General features: G+C 44.6%; 1 protein-coding gene across 1 annotated transcript in view; it reads left to right on the top strand.

Moving 5' to 3' along the window:
* The window catches only part of LOC135198099 (prolow-density lipoprotein receptor-related protein 1-like), an 875913-nt gene extending 854285 nt beyond the window's left edge, over positions 1-21628 (top strand). Inside the window, 1 exon segment of the mRNA XM_064225548.1 lies at positions 19200-21628. Within this exon segment, the coding sequence (XP_064081618.1) occupies positions 19200-19417 (218 nt within the window). The 3' untranslated portion in view covers positions 19418-21628.
* The last annotated feature ends 214 nt before the right edge of the window (positions 21629-21842 follow it).

Below are 21842 nucleotides of genomic sequence, written 5' to 3'. Positions count from 1 at the left end.
GGCCCCCAACCTGGACCCTCTGGCTTATGCCACGGACGCCCTGTCGTTAGATTGGAATCATGGAGAAAAATTTATGTCTTTCCTCCAGTGAATCTTCTCTTGAAAGTCTTGAGCAAGCTGAGGACTTTCAAGGGACTAGTAGCCCTGATTGCTCAGACTGGCCCAAGAGCAACTGGTATCCTCTGCTTCTGGAATTGGGTCTCCGACCTCAATGGATTCCCAATCCAAGCTGTCACAATCAGTACAAATGAGGACTGTGTTCGCTTCCTCAGGAATTCTTCAGACCCTAACTTTATGGACTTTCATGAAGTTTGCGGCTAATAAAGATGCTAACATTGATCCACAAAACATCCTCTTCCTAGAATCAGATAAGAGAGAGTCAACTATTAGACAATATGACTCAGCTGTTCAAAAAATTAGCATCCTTCCTGAAAGAATCAAACACTACAACCATGACAGTTAACTTAGCTATATCCTTTTTCAGATCCTTGTTTGAAAAAGGTTTAGCAGCTAGCACTATTACTACTCATAAATCGGCTTTGAAGAAGATCTTTCAGTTAGGTTTCCAGATAGATCTGACTGAATCTTATTTTACGTCTATCCCTAAAGCCTGTGCTAGACTTAGACCTTCTCAAAGGCCTACTACAGTCTCATGGTTCTTAAATGATGTCCTCAAACTAGCATCAGATACGACAACTCGTCTTGTACATTCATAATGCTTCTTAGAAAGACATTATTCTTATTAAGCCTAGCTTCAGGAGCTAGAATTTCAGAACTGTCGGCTCTATCCAGAGATGCGGTTCCATGTGGAATTCCTCCCCTCAGGAGAAGTTCTGCTTGCTCCGGATCGTAGTTTTTTGGCTAAAAATGAGGATCCTCTTGCAAGGTGGGCTCCTTGGAAAGTCATCCCACTTCCGCAAGATCCTTCTCTCTGCCCAGTATCAACTTTAAGAGCCTTTCTATCTCGTACATCCTCAAGATCCTCAGGTTCTCTCTTCATGAGAGAAAAAGGTGGTACTTTATCAGTAAAAGGTATTAGACAACAGATCCTTTACTTCATTAAACAAGCCAATCCTGATTCATTTCCAAAAGCAAGACATCAGGGGAGTAGCCACCTCAATTAACTACTTTCAACATATGAACTTTGAGATCTTAAAAAGTATACTGGATGGAAATCTCGACAGTCTTTAAACGTCACTATCTAAAGTCCTTGGAATTCTTTAAAATTTTCTGCAGTAGCAGCGGGAAACATTGTTTCTCCTGAAATACTGATATAGTAGTCATAGTATAGATCCAGGTCTCCTTTCTACCTACCTCGTCCCAACTGCCTCACCCTATCGCCATGCTACTTCGGATCACTCTAGCCTTAGCGCTTGAGATCATATTGGTGGATTGTCCCTTATTTTTTCGCTAGGGACCATCCACACTATGTACTTATAATGTACTTCAGTGTACCTACCCTTATTTTTATGCTAGGGTAGGACACAATGTGTTTGTATATTATGTAAATACATTATTTAAATGAATCTATTTTGTTAAATTGCACTGCATTATTGTATTTTACTATGTTTACTATAATTTAATTTTAAGTAAGTACTTTACATTACTGGCTTTCTTTTATGTCATTGTTTAGAATAAGTTAGCTTTAAGTACTTAGTTTTTATATTCTGTAATAACTGGATTCACTTATATTATATCCCTCTTTTTTACAACTGATTTTCATTTGTCCTTTTTCCCATCTTGTCTGTTTCTCTGGTACTCTTTCATAGGCCGACACGAGCTGAGCCCAGAAAAGGGATTTTAACGTAGGAAAAATCTATTTCTGGGTGATTGGCTCGTGTCGCCCTATGAAACCCACCCTGTATGATTGCCCTCCTGCAGGACAAGATGTTCATAGATTAAGGATGACCGCTAGGGGCGCTGCTGTCCGTGGCGTCCTAGTAGTAGTAGTAGCGGCCGCATCGCCCGTTGTATCAGCTCTCTCTAGTGGGGAAATTTTGATTGGAAGGTCTAAATGGTGAATGTCTCGTGGTAGTGATCCCACTCGCCCTATTCTCATACCGACACTTCTTTTAAAGAGTGAGCGAGTCAGTTTTACTGACATTTTCTTAATTTTGTTTTCTCTGGTAATTTTAGATTAATTTTACCTAGAAAGAATGATATTAAGGATCATTTCATAGGGCGACACAAGCCAATCACCCAGAAATAGATTTTTCCTACGTCAAAATCCCTTTTTGATAAGTATGAAGTTAGAAATAGAAAAAAAACGTTAACACTACCTGGCAATGTCATGTCGAGTCTGAGAATCTGGACGACACAAAAAGAATCATGTTGCACCAGATTTGAGCATCACTGTACCAGTTCCTGGAACAGTCACCACACCATCCATTGTTCCATCCAGCCCAAGTGCCCTATGTAGACCAAGCAAGGGAAGAGATAACAGACAGCAATCCTGCAGGGGAAGCAGGTGTCATCATGGGAATACTGTTGAAGGCTGTCCAAGGAGAACAGAGGTGTGTTGCCATCAGAGGATACTGAAGGGACCCTCTTCAACTTCTTCCTGGTGGACTTGTGCTTCTTCCACTGAGCAGGCAACCAAGAAAAACTATTAGGTTCATAGACAACATATGCTTTTGACCTCTCTCTCTCTCTCTCTCTCTCTCTCTCTCTCTCTCTCTCTCTCTCTCTCTCTCTCTCTCTCTCTCTCACACACACATGGGAAGAATTAGGCATCATCATTTGTGCATTACCACAAAAGCACAAAAACAAGCTAAAGTCTTCAACACATAGTCAAAAGGGAAGTACTACTGTAAATAGAAATCCAGCTTTAGTGAAAACTGCCACTAGTTTATTATTTTGTTACCAAGCTTCATTGACCAGACTGGCTTTTGTGGAAAAGCTATTACACAACAGTGAAGATAAATACAAAACCTTAAGACTTGCTTATAAAAATAAAAGTAACCTGTTAGTGTATAGCAGAAAAGGAAAAACTTTGCAATAACAATTTATGAAAAATTCAAATGTAACCTGTTAGAGTGAATCATGTAATGAAAAACTTTGCAATAACAAAAATGAATACTAGTGTAATGGCAAAAATTCTCTATTAATAAATCTTATGAAATGTGGCAGTAAAATTGCAATCACATACTGAAAAAAAGCAATCTCCAGAATGAAGAAAATAAAGACAATTGCTAACAAAGAGAGAGGGAAAATGGTACTCACAGTAACACTGTTCAAATAACTACATAAAAACCCATAGACCTAATTATTCACTATCAAATAGTATTATGTATTATGAAGAATAAGCATAAACATAAATAACAAATGGATGAAAATGAATGGCACAGCATAAAATATGCAACTTATTGCAGCTCAAAATGATGACTAGGTCTAATAAAATTGACCAATGTCAGCAAATTAAAAAAATTGTATGAATTGTGCATGTACCACTGCTCTATTTTAGACAAGATACACATTCACTTCTGTTGTAGCAACTTGGGGACAATTAGACAACATAGAATACTGTTGACAAGTAAGACCACCATAGCTACCATCACCCAGTGAAAAAAACTAGAGCAGTACGTAATCTCATCGGACATGATCAACCCACTTGAGTATACAAGTCTTTTAATTTTGTACATGAACTTCCCTGCCAGATATATACTTAGCTTAGGTCTCTGACGTCACGACAGAAAATTCAAAACTCGCGGCACACGCTACAGGTAGGTCAGGTGATCTACTTACCCCCCGCCGCTGGGAGGCGGGTGTAAGAACCAGTCCCCTTTCTTTGTCAGATTATTTTCTGTCGCCGGCTGGACAACACCTGTTGTTCAGTCCTTACGATAGTTAAAATTCGTTCTCGTTGCCGACGATTTGGATTTTGGTGAAGTACCCTTTGTTTGTTGGCTTGGCATACGCTTTTTGGACTGTTTTTTGGATTTTTCTTTTGGATTTCTCTTACAATATCTATAATCATGGATGATTCTGAAGTTAAGAAACCTAGTTTATTTAGGGTTTGTTCAGAGAAGGAATGTAAAGTTAGGCTTCCTAAAGCTGCATTAGATCCTCACTCGGTATGTGCGTCTTGTAGAGGGAATGAATGCTCTATTATTAACCCTTGCAAAGAGTGTGAGAATTTGGATGAGGATGGTTGGAAGGCTCTTTCTTCTTATGTGAGAAAGTTAGAGAAGGATAGGGTGCGCAAGGCTTCTTCAAAGAGTTCTAGTAGATCGAGGGTGAGTGAAGTTGACGCTGAGAATCCTGTAGTAGAAGTAGTTCCTTCTCCAGTTTCAGCCCCTGCGCCCAGCTTTGAACCCGAAGATTCGTTTTCGGAAGTTGCTTCTGGGAGAGCCTCGATCAGGAGTAAGGAGAGCCTCGCTCGCTCTCGACAAGGTAAGATGGGATGATAGTACAAGTTGGATCAGTGCCGTGCCCCTAGTGCAGTGGAGGGTGCGTCTGACCGGCTCACTAACGCTTCCAGGCCTAGAACCCTCTTCCAGACTCCCAGACCCAGTGGAGGAGGAAAGTCGAAAGCCCGCAGGAAGGTTAGGGAGAACCCCCCCACCGGTCAGGCGTCCCCTCGGCAGTTCCTGTTGCTCGTTCCCAGGCTGCCTTGGATCGAACCAAGAAGGAGTTATTGCGCCGGTGCTTCTCGTCATCTTCGTCGCCTTCTCCTCAGCGTAGATGGAGCGCCTCGGAGTCGTCTCGCCCTCTCAAGAGGCCCTGGAAGGATCCTTGCGCCCTTCCTTCCAGCCCCGAATCCTTCGCGGAAGAGCCAGAAGTGGAACGTAAGAGAACCAAGATTTCGTCCGATTACGGGCCCCCTTTTTCTCCTGTTCGCTCTCGACTTCGTCCCCTGTAGAGGAGTTTAAGAGATCTCCTGCGCGTATCCTGGCGGGTCTGCAGGCGCAGATTGCGGCTTTAGCGGAGTCTATTGCCGGGACTTCTCATCGTCGGAAGGACGCCTCACTTCCGGTGAAGAAGTCTAAGAACGTTCCTTCGGCTAAATCTCCTTTGGCTAGAGAAGCTTTTGAGCCTGTTAGTAGGAGGTCAGAAGTGCAGGCTGGAGCTCGGGATCTTTCTTCTTGAGGTAGGCTCTCCTCTCTTCCCAGCAAGAGTTGTGAGCATGTAAGGCGTAAGGAGCCAGACCAGGCTCTCTCCTCAGGATTTCCGCTCCTCTTCAGTTAGGCGTCAAGAGCTTGACAGACGTCAAGAGCCTCGTTTTCGTCAGGAGTGAAGGAAGAGTTCTTCGCCTGGTGGCCACTCTCCTTTTGACGGACGCTCGGAGCCTAGTAGGCGTCAAGAGCCTAGTAGGCGCCAAGAGCCTAGTAGGCGCCAAGAGCCTGGTAGGCGGCAACGGAAGCTTTCTCCTCCGTTAGATCACTCCCGATTGGATAGGCGCTCAGAGCCTTGTAAGCGCCGCGCTTCTGACAGGGATTCATCTGTGGATGTTTTCTCTCGTGGCAGGCGTCAAGAGCCTGGCAGGGGTTTTGAGCTCAATAGGCATCAAGAGCCTGGCAGGCGTATTGAGGATGGCAGGCGCCAAGAGCCTAGCAGGCGCAGAGAGCCTGATAGGCGCTCTCCCTTATCCAGACGCTCTTCTGTGGAGTTAGAATCTGTTTCCGACAGACGGGCCTCCACTTGTAGGCGCTCTCCTAGTAGGCGCTCCCCAAGTAGGCGCTCTCCTAGCAGGCGCTCCCCAAGTAGGCTCTCTCCTGGGAGGCGCTCTCAAAGTAGGCGCTCTCCTAGTAGGCGCTCTCCAACTAGGCGCTCTCCAACTAGGCGCTCTCCTAGTAGGCTCTCTCCTGGGAGGCGAGGCGCTCTCATAGTAGGCGCTCTCCTGTAGGCGCTCCCCGTGTAAGCGCTCTCCCAGTGGTTTTTTCTTCCAGTAGGTGCTCGCCTAGTAGGCGCTCTCCGAACAGGCGCTCTCCAAGGATTAGCTCTCCTCCGGGCAGTAGAGCTTCTAGACGTCATTCTTCGGAAGAATTTGTTGGTGATTCGGAGGAAGATTTGCCCAAGGATGCTTCGGTTTCTTCGTATAAGAGACTTACAGACCTCCTCTTGCAAGATTTTGGGGAGTCTCTTTCGGCCGTTGCTCCTCCGTCTCTTCCGTCCTTATTTTCAACGACCAATACGGCTAAGAAGTCTTCAGTCGTTAAGATGAAGCCTACAGTGTCTATGAAGAAGGCTCTGAAGAACTTTGACGACTGGTTGCTTTCAAAAGAAGAGAAAGGCAAGACAGTTTTTTCTTTTCCCCCGTCCAAGCTGACGGGTAAGATGGGGTTCTGTACGAGTCAGGAGAGCCCTTGGGTCTAACTCTTCCCTCTTCTGCAGACTCGGACTTCTCTTTGTTGTGATTCCGCACGTCGCTCGGCGCTGAATTCTGCGAAGACGACGTGGGGTATGAGTGAGTTGGATCACCTTCTGAAGGGAATGTTCTGAGTCTTAGAAGTTTTTAACTTTCTTGACTGGACCCTTGGAGTGTTGGCTAAGAGGACTCAAGAGCAAGACACTCTTTCGCCTGAAGACCTCCACGCAGTTCTGTCTTGCATGGACAAGGCAGTGAGAGACGGTTCCGGGGAAATTGCTTCACTTTTTGGTGCAGGAGTGGTAAAGAAGAGGGCCGTTTTCTGCTCTTTTCTTACCAAGGCGGTTTCTCACGCACAGAGAGCTTCCTTGCTGTATTCACAGCTTTCCCCGCAACTCTTCCCCAATAAGACTATTAATGATATCTCCAGCTCGTTATCAGCAAAACCAAAAGCGACGCAGGATATGCTAGCTCGCTCGGCTAGAATTCCGAAACCTTCGTTTCAACAGAAGACGAAGAAAGAGGCTCAAAGTAGGCAAGAACCCTTTCGAGGAGGACCTTCGTCTCGCTCTTCTTCCTCCAGAGGTTCGAGACCACCTAGAAGAGGAAGGACCTTCTCCCGGTCTATTAGGGCCAAGAAGTAGTTCGTGTGTCCTCCAGACAACTGTGGGTGCCAGACTTCTGAACTTTGCAGATGTCTGGGCACGAAAGGGGGCGGACAACTGGTCCCTCGCGATCATCAAGAGGGGATACCTCATTCCCTTTATCTCGAGACCACCCTTGACCACCACTCCAAGGGCACTGGTGGCCAAATACAAAGACCCACTAATGAATCAAGCCCTCGCTCTAGCGGTAGAGCTGATGTTAGAGAAAGAGGCAATAGAGATGGTTCAGGACCCTCTTTCAGCGGGGTTCTACAACCGTCTGTTCCTAGTTCCCAAGAACTCAGGAGGATGGAGACCGGTTCTGGACGTGAGCGCCCTGAATGTCTTTGTGAAGAAGAGGAAGTTCGCTATGGAGACGACGTCATCAGTCTTAGCAGCTCTTCGTCCCGGGGACTGGATGGTGTCGCTGGACCTTCAGGACGCTTACTTCCATGTGCCGATCCATCCTTCTTCTCGCAAATTTCTCAGATTCATGTGGGGAGGGAACGTTTTTCAGTTCAGGGCCCTATGCTTCGGCCTTTCCACGGCCCCCCAAGTATTCACAGGACTGATGAAGAACGTTGCCCAGTGGCTTCATCTCGAGGGAGTGAGGATTTCCCTCTACTTGGACGATTGGCTTATCAGGGCCAAATCCAAGGAGAAATGTCTGGAGGACTTACGAGTGACGTTGGATCTAGCAGCTTCTCTGGGTTTGCTAGTGAATTTCGAGAAGTCACAGCTAATCCCCAGTCAAGAGCGTATCTATCTGGGGATTCTGATGGCTTCTCAGGTTTTTCGGGCGTATCCGTCCCCAGAGAGGATAACCCGAGGTTTGGAGAAGGTAGCAATCTTTCTAGAGAAAGATGTATGCACAGCGAGGGAGTGGATGAGTCTGTTTGGACACTCTCCTCGCTGGAGCAATTCGTTTCTCTAGGAAGGTTGCACCTCAGACCCCTACAGTTCTTCCTGACGAGGAACTGGGATCGGAAATCTCAAGGTCTGGACTTTGCGTTCAAGATTTCGCAAGAGATAAAGGAGGATCTACGTTGGTGGCTAAACCCTCTATTGTTCAAGGAAGGCCTTTCCTTGCAGGTTCGGAACCCCAACCTAGTGTTGTATGCAGACGCTTCGGACAAAGGTTGGGGAGCTACTCTCGGGTCGAGAGAAGTGTCAGGCACCTGGATGGGGGATCAGGTGTCCTGGCACATCAACAAGAAGGAGCTAACAGTGATTTGGTTAGCTCTCAAGACCTTCGAACCCCTCGTAAAAGAGAAATATGTTCAGATCAACTCCGACAACACTACAGCCCTGGCTTACATTCGGAAACAGGGGGGGACTCACTCTTTCTCCCTGTACGAGACAGCGAGATCGCTCCTCTTGTGGTCAGAGGAAAGGAACATAAGGCTTCTCACCAGGTTCGTACAGGGAGAAAGAAATGTCAGAGCGGATCTGCTAAGCAGAAGGAATCAAGTCCTTCCCTCAGAGTGGACTCTGCACGCGGACGTATGCCAGGAGCTGTGGAGGACATGGGGCAGGCCCCATCTCGATCTATTTGCGACCTCCAGGAATGCGCGGATAGATCTATACTGCTCCCCTATTGCAGACCCAAGAGCAGTGGCAATAGATGCATTCCTGATGGATTGGAGGAATCTGGATCTTTACGCGTTCCCGCCTTTCAAGATTATAGGGGAAACGTTAAGGAAATTCGCAGCGTCAGAGGGAGCAAGGATGACGTTGATAGCTCCGTTCTGTGACTCAGATAGCAGATTTCCTTATTTTCCTGAGGGGAAAATGTGGGTTGGTTGTCTCCACCATCAAGGGATACAGGAGCATGCTTTCCTCAGTTTTTCGTCATAGAGGATTAAACATATCTGAGGACAAGGACCTCCATGATTTAATCAGATTGTTTGAAACGGTTAAAAGAACCTCCTCCTTAGTGCCTAGCTGGAATCTAGATGTCGTGCTGCTCTTCCTGAGGTCCTCAAGGTTCGAACCTCCCCATACTGCTTCGTTTAGAGACCTTTCGATGAAGACTCTTTTTCTCTGTGCGTTAGCGTCAGCGAAGAGGGTTAGCGAGCTGCAGGCTCTAGAAGGTGAGGTAGGTTTCCAAGGAGGCTCCGCGGTTTGCTCTTTTCTTCCGGCTTTCCTAGCCAAGAATGAAAACCCTTCTTCGCCGTGGCCCAGGAGCTTCGAAATCAAAAGCTTATCCTCCTTAGTTGGGACAGAAGAGGAGAGATCTCTTTGCCCGGTGAGAAGCCTGAAATATTATCTTCAGAGGAAGAAAAGACTTGCTGCTAATGAGAGCAATCTCTGGTGCTCTGTAAGGGACCCCAGTAGGCCCTTATCTAAAAATGCACTCATTTTTTATCAGGAATGTTATTAGATAAGCACACACTTCTTGCAATCAGCAACAGTTTAACCTTCTGAAAGTCAAGGCGCACGAAGTACGGGCCATCGCGACGTCTTTGGCTTTCAAGAAGAATTTGTCATTACAAAACCTTATGAAGGCCACTTTTTGGAGGTGTGAATCAGTCTTCTCTAATCACTACCTAAAGGACGTATCGATTACGTATGATAAGTGTTTTGGGCTAGGCCCTTACGTATCGGCGGATTCAGTGCTGGGGCAGGGAGCTGAAACACATCCTTTTTAATCCTTTTTCCCTGTTAGTTTTAAGTTTGAGTTTTTTGGTTGTACGAAGGAGGTTGCAGGAGGCAGCTCATTCTTTCGTATACTAATGTTAGTATTTGGTTAGGTGATCGGTTGTGCTTGAGGCTCCTTGCAATTGGTAGTGATAGGCTCTGGCATGTAAGCGGGTTGATCCCCATTGACCAGATCCTGCTTGGATTCTGCCAAGTAAGTGGACTCAGTTCCCATTGGTAGACCCAAAGAGTTCTTCAGCCATAGGTCACGCCCTCGCTGAGACTCTTTAGGCAACGCAGACTAATAGACAGTAACTATCAAGTCTTCTGCCTAAATCAGGTAAGAACCAGAGGTTTATATTATGTATTCCTTTAACATGTGTTGTCCCCACTTTCTAAGTAAGTATGTGTCTCTTTCCCTCCACCAAGGGTGTCAATCAGCTAAGTATATATCTGGCAGGGAAGTTCATGTACAAAAATGATATTGTTAGTATACAATAAAGTTTTGTACATACTTACCTGGCAGATATATACGATTGATGGCCCGCCCAGCCTCCCCTCAGGAGACAGGTGGAAGAAAATAACCTGACAAGAAAGGGGGACTGGTTCTTACACCCGCCTCCCAGCGGCGGGTAAGGTAGATCACCTGACCTACCTGTAGCGTGTGCCGCGAGTTTTGAATTTTCTGTCGTGACGTCAGAGACCTAAGCTAAGTATATATCTGCCAGGTAAGTATGTACAAAACTTTATTGTATACTAACAATATCATATTTATATATGTGTGGTGGGATGGTAAGCTCAGTCCATGAACTTAATCAAGATGTCTTAATCAACCAAAAATTTTTCTAAGTATAAAGTAGTGCCCTGCACAGCAAAATTATATATAATTAAAATCCATTACAGACAAATTTTGCTGAAATCATATTCTTTCTTAATTTTGTGTCTTTGTTTTTGTCCTTTTAAAGGGATTTTGACGGAGGAAAAATCTATTTCTGGGCAATGACCTGTGTCGCTCCATGAAATGAATCCTTGATACTCATTTCTAAGGTATAAATATTGCTATATCTACCAGAGAAAAAAGAGAAACGATAGTGCCAGAATATTCTGGCTCGCTCACCTTTTAATAAAGGTGTCGGTATAGTAAAAGAGTGAGTGGAAACCACTACCAGAGGTCCCTTGTCATTTAGCTTCTTCCTCCGCCAAAATCCCCCATCTACAGAGGAGCCGAACTAAGGCCCCGCTACCCACTACCCGCTACTACTACAGTGAGTGTCTCTGACGTCATTCCTGAAGATAGCACCCAAGCTTGGGCCAGACAGGGTGAGGAATGTGAAAAAAGAGGGTGGGATTTCACTGGGTGACACAGGTCATTGCCCAGAAACAGATTTTTCCTTTGTCAAAATCCCTTTTCTGGGCTCAGCCTGTGTCGCTCCGTGAAATAGTGCCAGAGAATTGGCCCCACCAAGCTTGGAAAGTTATGCACAAATACTGTAAAAATAGGTAAATTAAAACACAAGTAAGGTTAGTTGCTATAATATACAACTTAAGATTACAATAAACTGATAAATATACATATACAGAAACAATGCATTTTAATACACCTTAAAGTAACTTAATGATAAGGATACAAAACTATAGCCATAGATATGGTAAGGATATGCTAAATAAACAAGGGAACTAAGCCCAAACGTAAAGCAATAACATTAATTATATGTACAACTACATCCAAGGTAAAATATACAGAGACGACCGAGCTAAGCAAGGGTGCTAGTGAGGCAGGCAGAAGGGAAAGAGCTATAGAGATAAGGTTAAGTAAATATATATATTAAGCATTGTCAGGGGAAACTGCATTTCCAGCTGCCACTGCTGAGAATTTAAGGGCTTCTAAGGACTTCAAATAATGGCGTTTAAATACTGTCGGAGATTTTCAGCCTGTGTATTTCTTAAGATCGTCAAAGTTCATATGTTGAAAGTAATTGATGGAGGTGGCAACTGCCATAACATCATGAGCCCGTGGGAAAGACTCCGGGTTGGCCTGTTTTATGAAATACAAAATTTGTTGCCTAATCCCTTTTAAGGAAATCGTACCACCTTTTTCCCTAACAAATAATGGGCCTGAGGATATCAGGGTAGTCCTACTCAAGTAGGCTTTTAGGGAGTTGACTGGACATAATGACTGGTCCTGTGGAATTGGTATGATTTTCCAAGGGGCCCACCTTTCTTGTGGGTCTTCGTTTTTGGCTAAAAATTGACGATCCGGAGAAAGAAGTTCTCCTGAGGGAAGGAATTCAATGAGACCTGGATCCCTTGAAAGAGCGGACAGTTCTGAAATTCTAGCTCCTGAGGCCAATTTAAGGACATCATTTAAAAACCATGAGACTGACCTAGGTCTCTCAGTGGGTCTGAGTCTAGCGCAAGCCTTTGGAATAGAAGAGAAATAAGAATCTGTCAGATCTATACTAAAACCAAATTGGAAGATCTTTTTAAGAGCAGATTTGGTAGTAGTAATTGTGCTTGCTGCTAGACCCTTCTCGAACAATGTCCTGAAGAAAGTTATGGCCAAATTTGTGGCCATGGTTTGTGCGTTTGAACCCTTGAGAAAGAAAGCCAGTTTCTTAACGGCTGAGTCATACTGACGCAATGTGGATTCCCTTTTATCAGATTCTAAGAATTTGATGTTTTGGGGATCAATGTTAGCATCCCTTTTTGCCGCAAACTTCATAAAATCCATAAAGTTAGGGTTTTCTGAATTCTTGAGGAAGCGGACACAGGTCCGCGTTTGTACTAACTGAGTCAGTTTGGGATTGGGAATCTGTTGAGGCTGGAGTCCCAATTCTAGGAGTAGGGGAAACCAATTGCTTTTGGGCCAATTGGGGGCTACTAAAGCAACGCGTCCTTTGAACGTTCTGAGCTTGTCCAGTACTTTCAGAAGAAGATTCACTGGAGGAAACAGATAAATCTTCTTCCACACGTTCCAATCCAGGGCCATAGCGTCCGTGGCATAGGCCAGAGGGTCCAGGTTGAGAGCCGCTGAGCAAGGGAGTTGGTGATTTGACTCCGTGGCGAAGAGATCTACCTGGAGCCCTGGGACCTTCTGACAGATCCATTTGAATGACTCCTTGTCTAAGGTCCACTGCGACTCCAGCGGGGCGGAGCGTGATAGAGCATCTGCTACCACGTTCCTTACCCCGGCTAGGTGGGTGGCTGACAGGTGCCATTTGTTCCTGTCCGCCAAGGTAAAAATGGCTATCAGTACATGATTCAGGTGACTTGACTTGGATCCGCCTCTGTTTATGTAGCTGTCTAGAACTAGAACTAGCTTGACATGGATCTTCTTGGGGGGGGGGCCGAAGCCTTTTCAGAGTGAGAAATACTGCCGTGGCTTCCAGTACATTGATATGCAGCTGGCGAAATGGTAGGGACCAGGTTCCCTGGACCTTTTTGTACTGTGAATACCCGCCCCACCCGCTTAGTGAAGCATTTGTGTGGATCACTAATGATGGTGGAGGAAACTGGAGAGGTACTGCTCTTGATAGGTTCTTGTCCTCTGTCCAAGGGCGGAGACGTTTCCGTAGAATCGCCGGGATGGAGGCTAGTTCTTCCCGAAACCTGCGGTTTGCTTTTGAACGCCAGACCCGGTTTATGTCCTTCAGCCTGGCTTTCAGAAGAATGTCCGTTACTGAAGCAAATTGGAATGAACCTAAGATTCTCTCTTGGTTCCTCCGAGAAGTCTGGGTGTGTTTGAGAAATTGCCTTGTGGACTTGGCTATTTCTTTTCTTTTCAACGGCGGGATTGATAGAGTATGGGATCTCAAGTCCCACTGTAGGCCTAACCATTGGAAGCGTGATTCCGGTGATAGCCTGGACTTGGTCCTGTTTATTTGGAACCCTAAATATTCCAGGAACTTGATTACCTTGACCGTCGCTTTTTGGCATTCCTCGGGGTTCCTTGCCCATATAACCCAGTCTTCCAGATAGGCCACCAACATTATTCCTTGCGTCCTCAACTCTTGGATGACTGCTTCCGCCAACTTTGTGAAAATTCTGGGTGCAATGTTGAGCCCGAATGGCGTCACTTTGAAGGAGTAAGCTATCCTTCCCAATTTGAAGCCTAGGAAGGGGCGGAAGTGTCTGGCTATTGGAACATGATAGTAGGCATCTGTAAGATCTATAGAGGTTGTGACAACCCCATGGGGAAGTAAGGTCCGTACCTGCGAAACGGTCAGCATCCTGAACTTGTTGCAAAGAATGAATGAGTTTAGTTGGGACAAGTCTAGGATAATTCTTCGCTTTTCTGAGCCTTTCTTTGGCACGCTGAATAAGCGCCCTTGAAACTTTAAGTTCTTGATCTTGATACTACACCTTTGAGAAGAAGATCTTGGGTATACTCTATCAATTCCGCTGTTGGTTTTTGATAGAAGCTGTTGGATGGAGGAGGACCTTGAAGCCAACTCCATCCCAGACCTTTGGTCACAATGCTCTGAGCCCAAGGGCTGAACCCCCACCGTTGACGGAAAAGGCACAGCCTCCCTTCTACCTTGGGACTCTCACTGCTGGTTTGCTGAAGGACGGCCTCCACGTGCTCCTCGGAAACCCCTGCCCCTGTTTGCGGCCCTTCCGGCTCCTCTTTGGCGGAACGAACCTCTGGCCCGGCTACCTCTGGCAAACCTATTGAACGGTTGAAAGGCCTGAGCCTCAAAAGCCGCGTTATGAGCCAGCGAGACAGCGAAGGAGGTTGATGGTTGGGAATTGAATTGAATTTATAAAATTTGTGGCCAATTGCCACGCGCCGGAGCCAAAGGCCATTCAGCGCATATATATCAACGGGATATATTTACTAATAGAAGATACACTTATATAATTAAATCAAATGATTAAAATCAAATTCAAATTAAAATACTCAATTAAATATCATAAAACAAATGGATTTCCTTAAGAAATTTCAAAATCTCCTCTGTGGGAGCACCCTCTCCTAAAATATCTTGATGGTTGGGGCTGTTGCGGTGGTTGCGTCAGAAGCACATACTGCTGTTGCGGTTGTGTCTTTGACACAGCCTGTTGTGGTACTTGAGGTACCTGTACCATCTGTACTAGAGCTTGCTGAGGTGCCTGGAAGGACTGGAACTTCCTAGACTTCTTTTTCGACCTGGGGTTGGATCCGGTGGATTCGGGTTTTCGTTTTGCAACTAGACCCCACTGGACCCTCAAGCTCTGGTTAACCTTAGAGGCTTCATACAGAACCTCATTCACGACAGGAGTGGGGAAGAGGTCTGTGCCCCATATGGATGAGGCAATAAGCTTGTTGGGTTCGTGGCAGATCGTGGCCTCCACCAGAACGTGCTTCCTGCAATTGCGCCTTGCGATGACAAAGTCATAGAATTCGCACTGCATTGTATGCAGAAGCGACTTAACCATAACCTTAAACAACAGCTCTTGTTCGTAAACAAGGGCCGTCATCTCCGCCATCGTCAAGGGGTTGAGGGACCTGCTGAGCCTAGTCCGGGCATCATACTCCGTCTGGATTAGCAATCTGAGAGCCTAGGTAGTCTCTCACTAAACAGTGTTGTGGCACAGTCAGGCTTGAGCTTTCCTACGGTGAAAGTAGGAGCTGCTCCTTCAAAATAGTTTTCTGAACCGGGAATTAGGAGAGAGGTCGGCTCTGTTTCCCGGAGCTGGGGCATGGGCTCGTCCTTTAGAGCTGCCTGGTAGGTGGCTTCCACCACTTTAAGAATGAGCGGAAGTGGCGTACCTTCCACCGTAGTGAAAATGGTAAAGGGGCTCTTAAAGGCGGTGAGGCAAGTATTTTCGCACTCCCACTCCGCCAAACTTCGTAGCCAAGCTTGCTGAGCCTGTTTTCAGGGGAGAATGACTGTCTCCTTATGGACTTTATCCTCCCTCATCATGGCTGTGTCGGTTAGGCGAACGTAGTCCATGAATGGTGGTTGCAGGTTCTCGGGGTAGAACTCGAAGTCCTCGAGCCTCCGAGTTCCGCACCCTTCAATGGAGAGCATCCCTTCTGAGAAGGGAACGTATGCAGCCACCCTCCAAGTGTTGTTGGGCTTAAATGGAGGTAGGTTTGAAGAGTCCGGCATAAGCGAAGGTAAGATCGCTTGACCGGACCGGGAATGCCCTGCCGCCAAAGTATCCCGGATGCCCGTCATTGCACTCTCCTGGGCCGTGACCCTCTCCGTCAGGGATTGGATCTCGGGGTAGAACTCGAAGTCCTCGAGCCTCCGAGTTCCGCACCCTTCAATGGAGAGCATCCCTTCTGAGAAGGGAACGTATGCAGCCACCCTCCAAGTGTTGTTGGGCTTAAATGGAGGTAGGTTTGAAGAGTCCGGCATAAGCGAAGGTAAGATCGCTTGACCTGACCGGGAATGCCCTGCCGCCAAAGTATCCCGGATGCCCGTCATTGCACTCTCCTGGGCCGTGACCCTCTCCGTCAGGGATTGGATCTTGGGGTAGAACTCGAAGTCCTCGAGCCTCCGAGTTCCGCACCCTTCAATGGAGAGCATCCCTTCTGAGAAGGGAACGTATGCAGCCACCCTCCAAGTGTTGTTGGGCTTAAATGGAGGGAGGTTTGAAGAGTCCGGCATAAGTGAAGGTAAGATCGCTTGACCGGACTGGGAATGCCCTGCAGCCAAAGTATCCCGGATGCCTGTCATTGCACTCTCCTGGGCCGCGACCCTCTCCGTCAGGGATTGGATCGACTGACCCAAAGCCTCGACCGAATTGGAGAGTTGTGAAAACATCTCCTGGAACTTGGACTCCACCAAGTTCCCGACGACGTTGCCCACCTGTTCCAAGATGTTGGAAGAGAAGGCTTCGGGGTCAAAGGAGGAAGCATGAGCCTTCTCCTTGCGAGGCATATGTTCAGGGGACTTGGCCGAAGAGACCGCCTTCGTCTTGTCAGCCTCGGGATGGTGAGCTGATGACTTAGTGACAAGAGAAGGGGTCGACTTCTTTGGCAGGGACTTATATTTGGGTTTGAAGCCTGTTGAAGACTTCACTTTGGGGGTCGTCAGAGAAGACTTCGGCCTGACAGACCTCTGCTTCTCCGAGAAACCCCGAATAGAAGTAGAAACAGAGGGAAGAGAAAGGGAAGGGCTCAAGGAAAGCCCCTGAGCCCCTACAGTACCTGCCTCACTCACACCCTTACCGTTGCCCACGACGTCGACAGTTATGGCCTCCAGGTCCAAGTCAAGGGCTGCAACTTCGCCTGTGACCTCCTCGGCGATGGCACCATCGTCCGGGGGTGCTACCATGGCTTGGATGTCGGCTATGAGGGCGGTCTGAAACGAGACGTACATCGGCGGAGGCTTCATTCACCAGGATGTAGCACGTAGAGCAGTTTTCGTGGTGCCACACGGTGAAGTCCTCCACCCTCACAGTACACCCAGCATGAGACCGGCAAACCTCGTGGCCGCAGGGGTCTTGAAGAACTGCGTTGCAGCCCTCCTCTCGACAACAGGTAACCTGTAAGTCAAACGATACATGAGTATCATTGAAAACCTCCAGAGAGGTTTAAAAGTTAAATATTAGACTGCCGCCGGAGTAGCTCCGGCGTGCAGTATGCATATATACATATAGGTTTATCTATATATATATATATATATATATATATATATATATATATATATATATATATATATATACTATATATGAGAGTAAGTGTCACCCTGTCACAACTAACTCCAGGGCCTGTATTATTAAACCTGATGTCATGAGCGGAGCGTGGGGAGCATGACTTCAAAACAACTCCGGCTGGAGCCGGAGTAAAATCTTCACAGATTAATGAACTCGAGGTGTCCCCGGCGCTGGAAGGTAACATTCAAGGGAACAGGGAGAGGAGTGATGAGACCGAGTGACAAATACCTGGAGGAGTAGGAACTCCGCCGTAAAAAAGGTATAATATGTGTGTGCTATGGTAAAGGATATAATATATATATAATAAAATAGAATATAACTAAATAGAGCTCCATGATAAGGCCGGAGCCTTTAAGTCTGAAAGGTCCCATTCTCAAGGTCAGGGGAGAAGGGTTACAGACGTGAGGGAGAGTGGAGGGATATATTCATATGAAGGGGGGAGGGGGGTCCCAGCCTCCCGTGCCTGGTGGTTCACCCTGGCTTGGTGGAGGGAGGGGGAGGAACGAGTCCCTGAACCCTGTAGCAAGGTAGCTGGGTACGGTATGCCTGAGCACCGAGTGTGTCTCCCTCCCTCCCTAAGGATTCTCTCCCCCTTTCTACATAGACTCGGATAGGCTAGCTGGGTAGCGAGCGAGTCGTCACCCCACCTAGGGGGGGAGAGGGTAAGGGTGGTGGGAGGTCAGTAATAGGGTAGCTCGTACGCGATCAACTGGAAGCCTTCCCAGCCGGGTGAACAGACACGCAGAGTGAAGGACCAGCCGATCAAGGGGAGGCCTATAGGCCAACCCAAAGCTGCGTAGCATAGCAACACATAATAAATTAACATAAAAAATAATAATAAGATAGCTAGCTAGCCTAACACGGGGGGGAAAAGATGAAATAATAAAAGGATGAGAGAAAGATATGTCCTGGAATGGAAGGCTAATCGCAAATCTGACGATTTTGGGTGTGTTAGCCTCGCCATTCAAGTGGCTAGTCAGTGTGCCGTACCGAAAGAATCTGGGCCAGGCGACTAGGAAGCAGAAGGTCACAAATACGAAGGGACAAGGTCCTAACGTAAGGTATGAAGAACATAACTCCTAACAACAGGAAATCGAGATCTGAAACATGCGGTCGGAGCGATAAAACCCCCGTGTAGGGCTAGGATGTATAAAACAAAGCTAACTGCATTAAATATGAATAAGATGTATAGATAAAGGTGAATACTGCTAAACATCGGTTGCCCAGATGGTATAGGGGACCAAAAGGGACACGTGAGACCACCATGCGGTCGACGAGCCGGGAGAAGGCGGCGCGGGAACAATGATGCTCCCGCTACCTCACTTCTAAGACTCAAAAACGAAGGAGATCTATATAAAAGAGATCTAAAACCTTGAAAGCAGTACTTAACTTGGATGCAGAAGCTTGAGCCATCTTGAACAAGGAAAATTCCTGACGAAAACGAAAGAACACAGCATAGATCAAAAAGGCGTGTTATGCCGACAATGCTATCGAAAGGAATGACGTCAGAGACGCTCACTGTAGTAGTAGCGGGTAGCGGGGCCTTAGTTCAGCTCCTCTGTAGATGGGGGATTTTGGCGGAGGAAGAAGCTAAATGGCAAGGGACCTCTGGTAGTGGTTTCCACTCACTCTTTTACTATACCGACACCTTTATTAAAAGGTGAGCGAGCCAGAATATTCTGGCACAATCGTTTCTCTTTTTTTCTCTGGTATATATAGCAATATTTATACCTTAGAAATGAGTATCAAGGATTCATTTCACGGAGCGACACAGGCTGAGCCCAGAAATAACATAACAATTTTATACTTCTTTTAATACAATTTTAAATGTGATAGGATGGTGTTGCAAAATATCCTATATTTTTAACACCTTTCAAGTATTATTATACAACTTCTGTAAAAGTTTTAAACCTTTTCTTAGGGATATATATACTATATTGAAACATTTAATTTGTTTACAGCCAAACACGTTCAAAAACCCTGTGTACGACAGTCTGTACAGCGAGGGAGCTTCAGCAACCATTATGCAGGAGGAGAAGACTGGGTTGCTACAGTCCGACCCTCTGGGCGCTCTCGACACAAGAAACCAGAACATTGGGTCCAAGTCTTAACCCCAAGTTTTCCCACAAATCATCATCTTCAACATAGTAGTAACTCATCTACTTACATCGATATTTAATTAATTATTTTGCCATGGTATATAAATGAAATTTTATATATACTGTATATGTGTGTGCATGAGTGATTGTAGGGTAGAGCAGTAAATACTTGTAAATATTAAACTTTGAAAGCTGATGAGGTGAAGACTAGGTTAGGATCTGCAGATACTCATAGGATATTGAATATTGTAAATGGTAATGTGTAATGTAAGATACAGAATGTCATGTATATACTTATGAATTATATGCTCACCTAATCCTGCCAGTGTTTAAATCTGCGAGATATATTGCTGCATTTCCATGCAGGCATGAAAGTGAATTGAATTTGACATTTTAAGAATATTTGAATTTGATAGTGTTAGGTTTTTAGAACTGTATTAAAGTGTAAATATGTGACTTTATGCACAAATAGGATTTGTGAAGTTTTTATGACGTCTTGCTCTATTTTTGCAAGTACACTATATACGTGAATGTAGACTTCAAACAGTTTACTTATAATGCAGTTCATTGGCGTAAGTCATTCAATGTAGAATAGAATTTGGCCAATACAGTATAAATCTTTAATAATCTGGAAAATCATAGGTTGTTTGTAGATCATTGATTGTATTTTATGCTGACAGTAGATATTTTTTACTTTTCAGATAATTATCTTGGAGTAGTTTATTATTCATATGTCATGTTTTTGAATGATGTTGATTGTTTGTAATTAGATTACTGAACATCTCTTTCTTGCACAAATATGCAAGATTGTTTGAAGGTTAATATATTTACATAGTACCATAGACATATACTGCCACAAAAGTAATGGTAATCATTGATTCTAAAAGGATACTAATTGTTGAAATATATTTACATACAGTACAACAGTACAAGGAACTTTTCAAATTGTTTTCTCATGCAGGTATATGCATGTAATCCACCTAAATACGTAGAAGATACTTCTACTTATTAAAATCTTAAAATCACTTATGAGAAATTACTTTCAGAAACAAAATACTGTAATGTTAATTAAAAAAGTGAGTGTACTCTATGCCTTACTAACTGAATGAAGTAAATGACTTCCATTTTATACACAAAGTAATTATTGGATCTTGTGTGTATGTGTATGTTTGATAATGTCTTTGTAATATCTATAGTTTTCAATTCCCAGAGGTATGAACTTGGCTGGCAAACTTGATATACAGGTTCATATCATATTTTTCTAGTAGTGTTTATAACATTTTTGTAATATATCAAAAAATTGAATAACAGGGCTAGCAGGATATTGAGCTTTATGAATATGCTCTCTTCAGAACTAAAAGAAAACATTCCAGTGATTTAAAGCTAACTAGATTACTGCAATAGGTGTTTGATTGACATGGTAAAAATTGTAACATTGGACCTTATACAAGATAGGGCAATGAACTAGTCATAATTCTTGTTGATTTCACAGTAGGATGACCATGTATTAAGTTTTATGGAATTATAGCAGTTTTCTAAGTATTTTTCTTAGAAAAGTTGCTCCCCACAGCAGTTAACATATAAGATTCACCATAAGGGTGATAGTGAAGTCTTATTTAGTAAATTAATATTTTTGTAGTCAGTGTTGTAGCATAAAAGAGCAGTGAAAAGAACTGCAGCACCAAACTAGACACAATTAGTCAGATAAAGGAAGATGAGTATAGCTTTATTGGTTCAGCTATGTGCCTTCATATGTGTGAAGAAACCTCAACAAATATTTTGAGTTTATGTGGTTTTTAACATAGAGGCAGTTGTATTTAAGTAGTAAAGCTAGCCCAGTTTTACTGATGCCATAATGTAAGATCTTTACTATTCTATTTTTGTGTTTAAGACTTTTTGGTGAAAAGTTTTGATGTTTTTTAAGAATTGGATAAAGCACAATACACAAAACAATCAAAAGTTGGATTATTTATGTCAGTTTGCTACTATAGGAAAATGTTACTATAATTAAGTTGGAATTAGTAGAATTCTGATTAAGATCTAATATGGTAATGTGCATGTTTGTCCAGGCTTTTGATTCAAGAGTATTTTTTAAATTGTTTTGCTCTCTTGTTTCTAGTCAGCTAGGTCACTGTTGTACATGTATTTTTCATTTTGTATTTTAAAAAGCTTGTTTCTTAATGACTAAGACTTACTAGTACACGTTTGGTAGCCGTCAGCCACTAGATTAAAACGAAATGATTGCCTTTGGAATCTATTCATTTAGGAAAAATAAACCTTTTGCAATTGGCTGATATTGTTTGATTACTAATTAATGGAGAATTTTCTATATCCTAACCTTTTAAGCGCATTGTAATTGATAAAGTTGGAAGCTTGTGCAGTACGTACTTGAAACAGAAGCAAAAGTCTCAGAAATTTGTTCCTGCGAGATTACAAACCATGTAGGAGGATTCTCCAACACAAGCTGATGATTAATCATTGAACTGGTAACAAGGTAGTTTGTTA

Source organism: Macrobrachium nipponense, chromosome 21, assembly GCF_015104395.2.
Source record: "Macrobrachium nipponense isolate FS-2020 chromosome 21, ASM1510439v2, whole genome shotgun sequence".
Classification (NCBI taxonomy): domain Eukaryota; kingdom Metazoa; phylum Arthropoda; class Malacostraca; order Decapoda; family Palaemonidae; genus Macrobrachium; species Macrobrachium nipponense.
The sequence above is the reverse complement of the archived record's forward strand: the minus strand, read 5'-3'. Positions and strand labels throughout refer to the sequence as shown.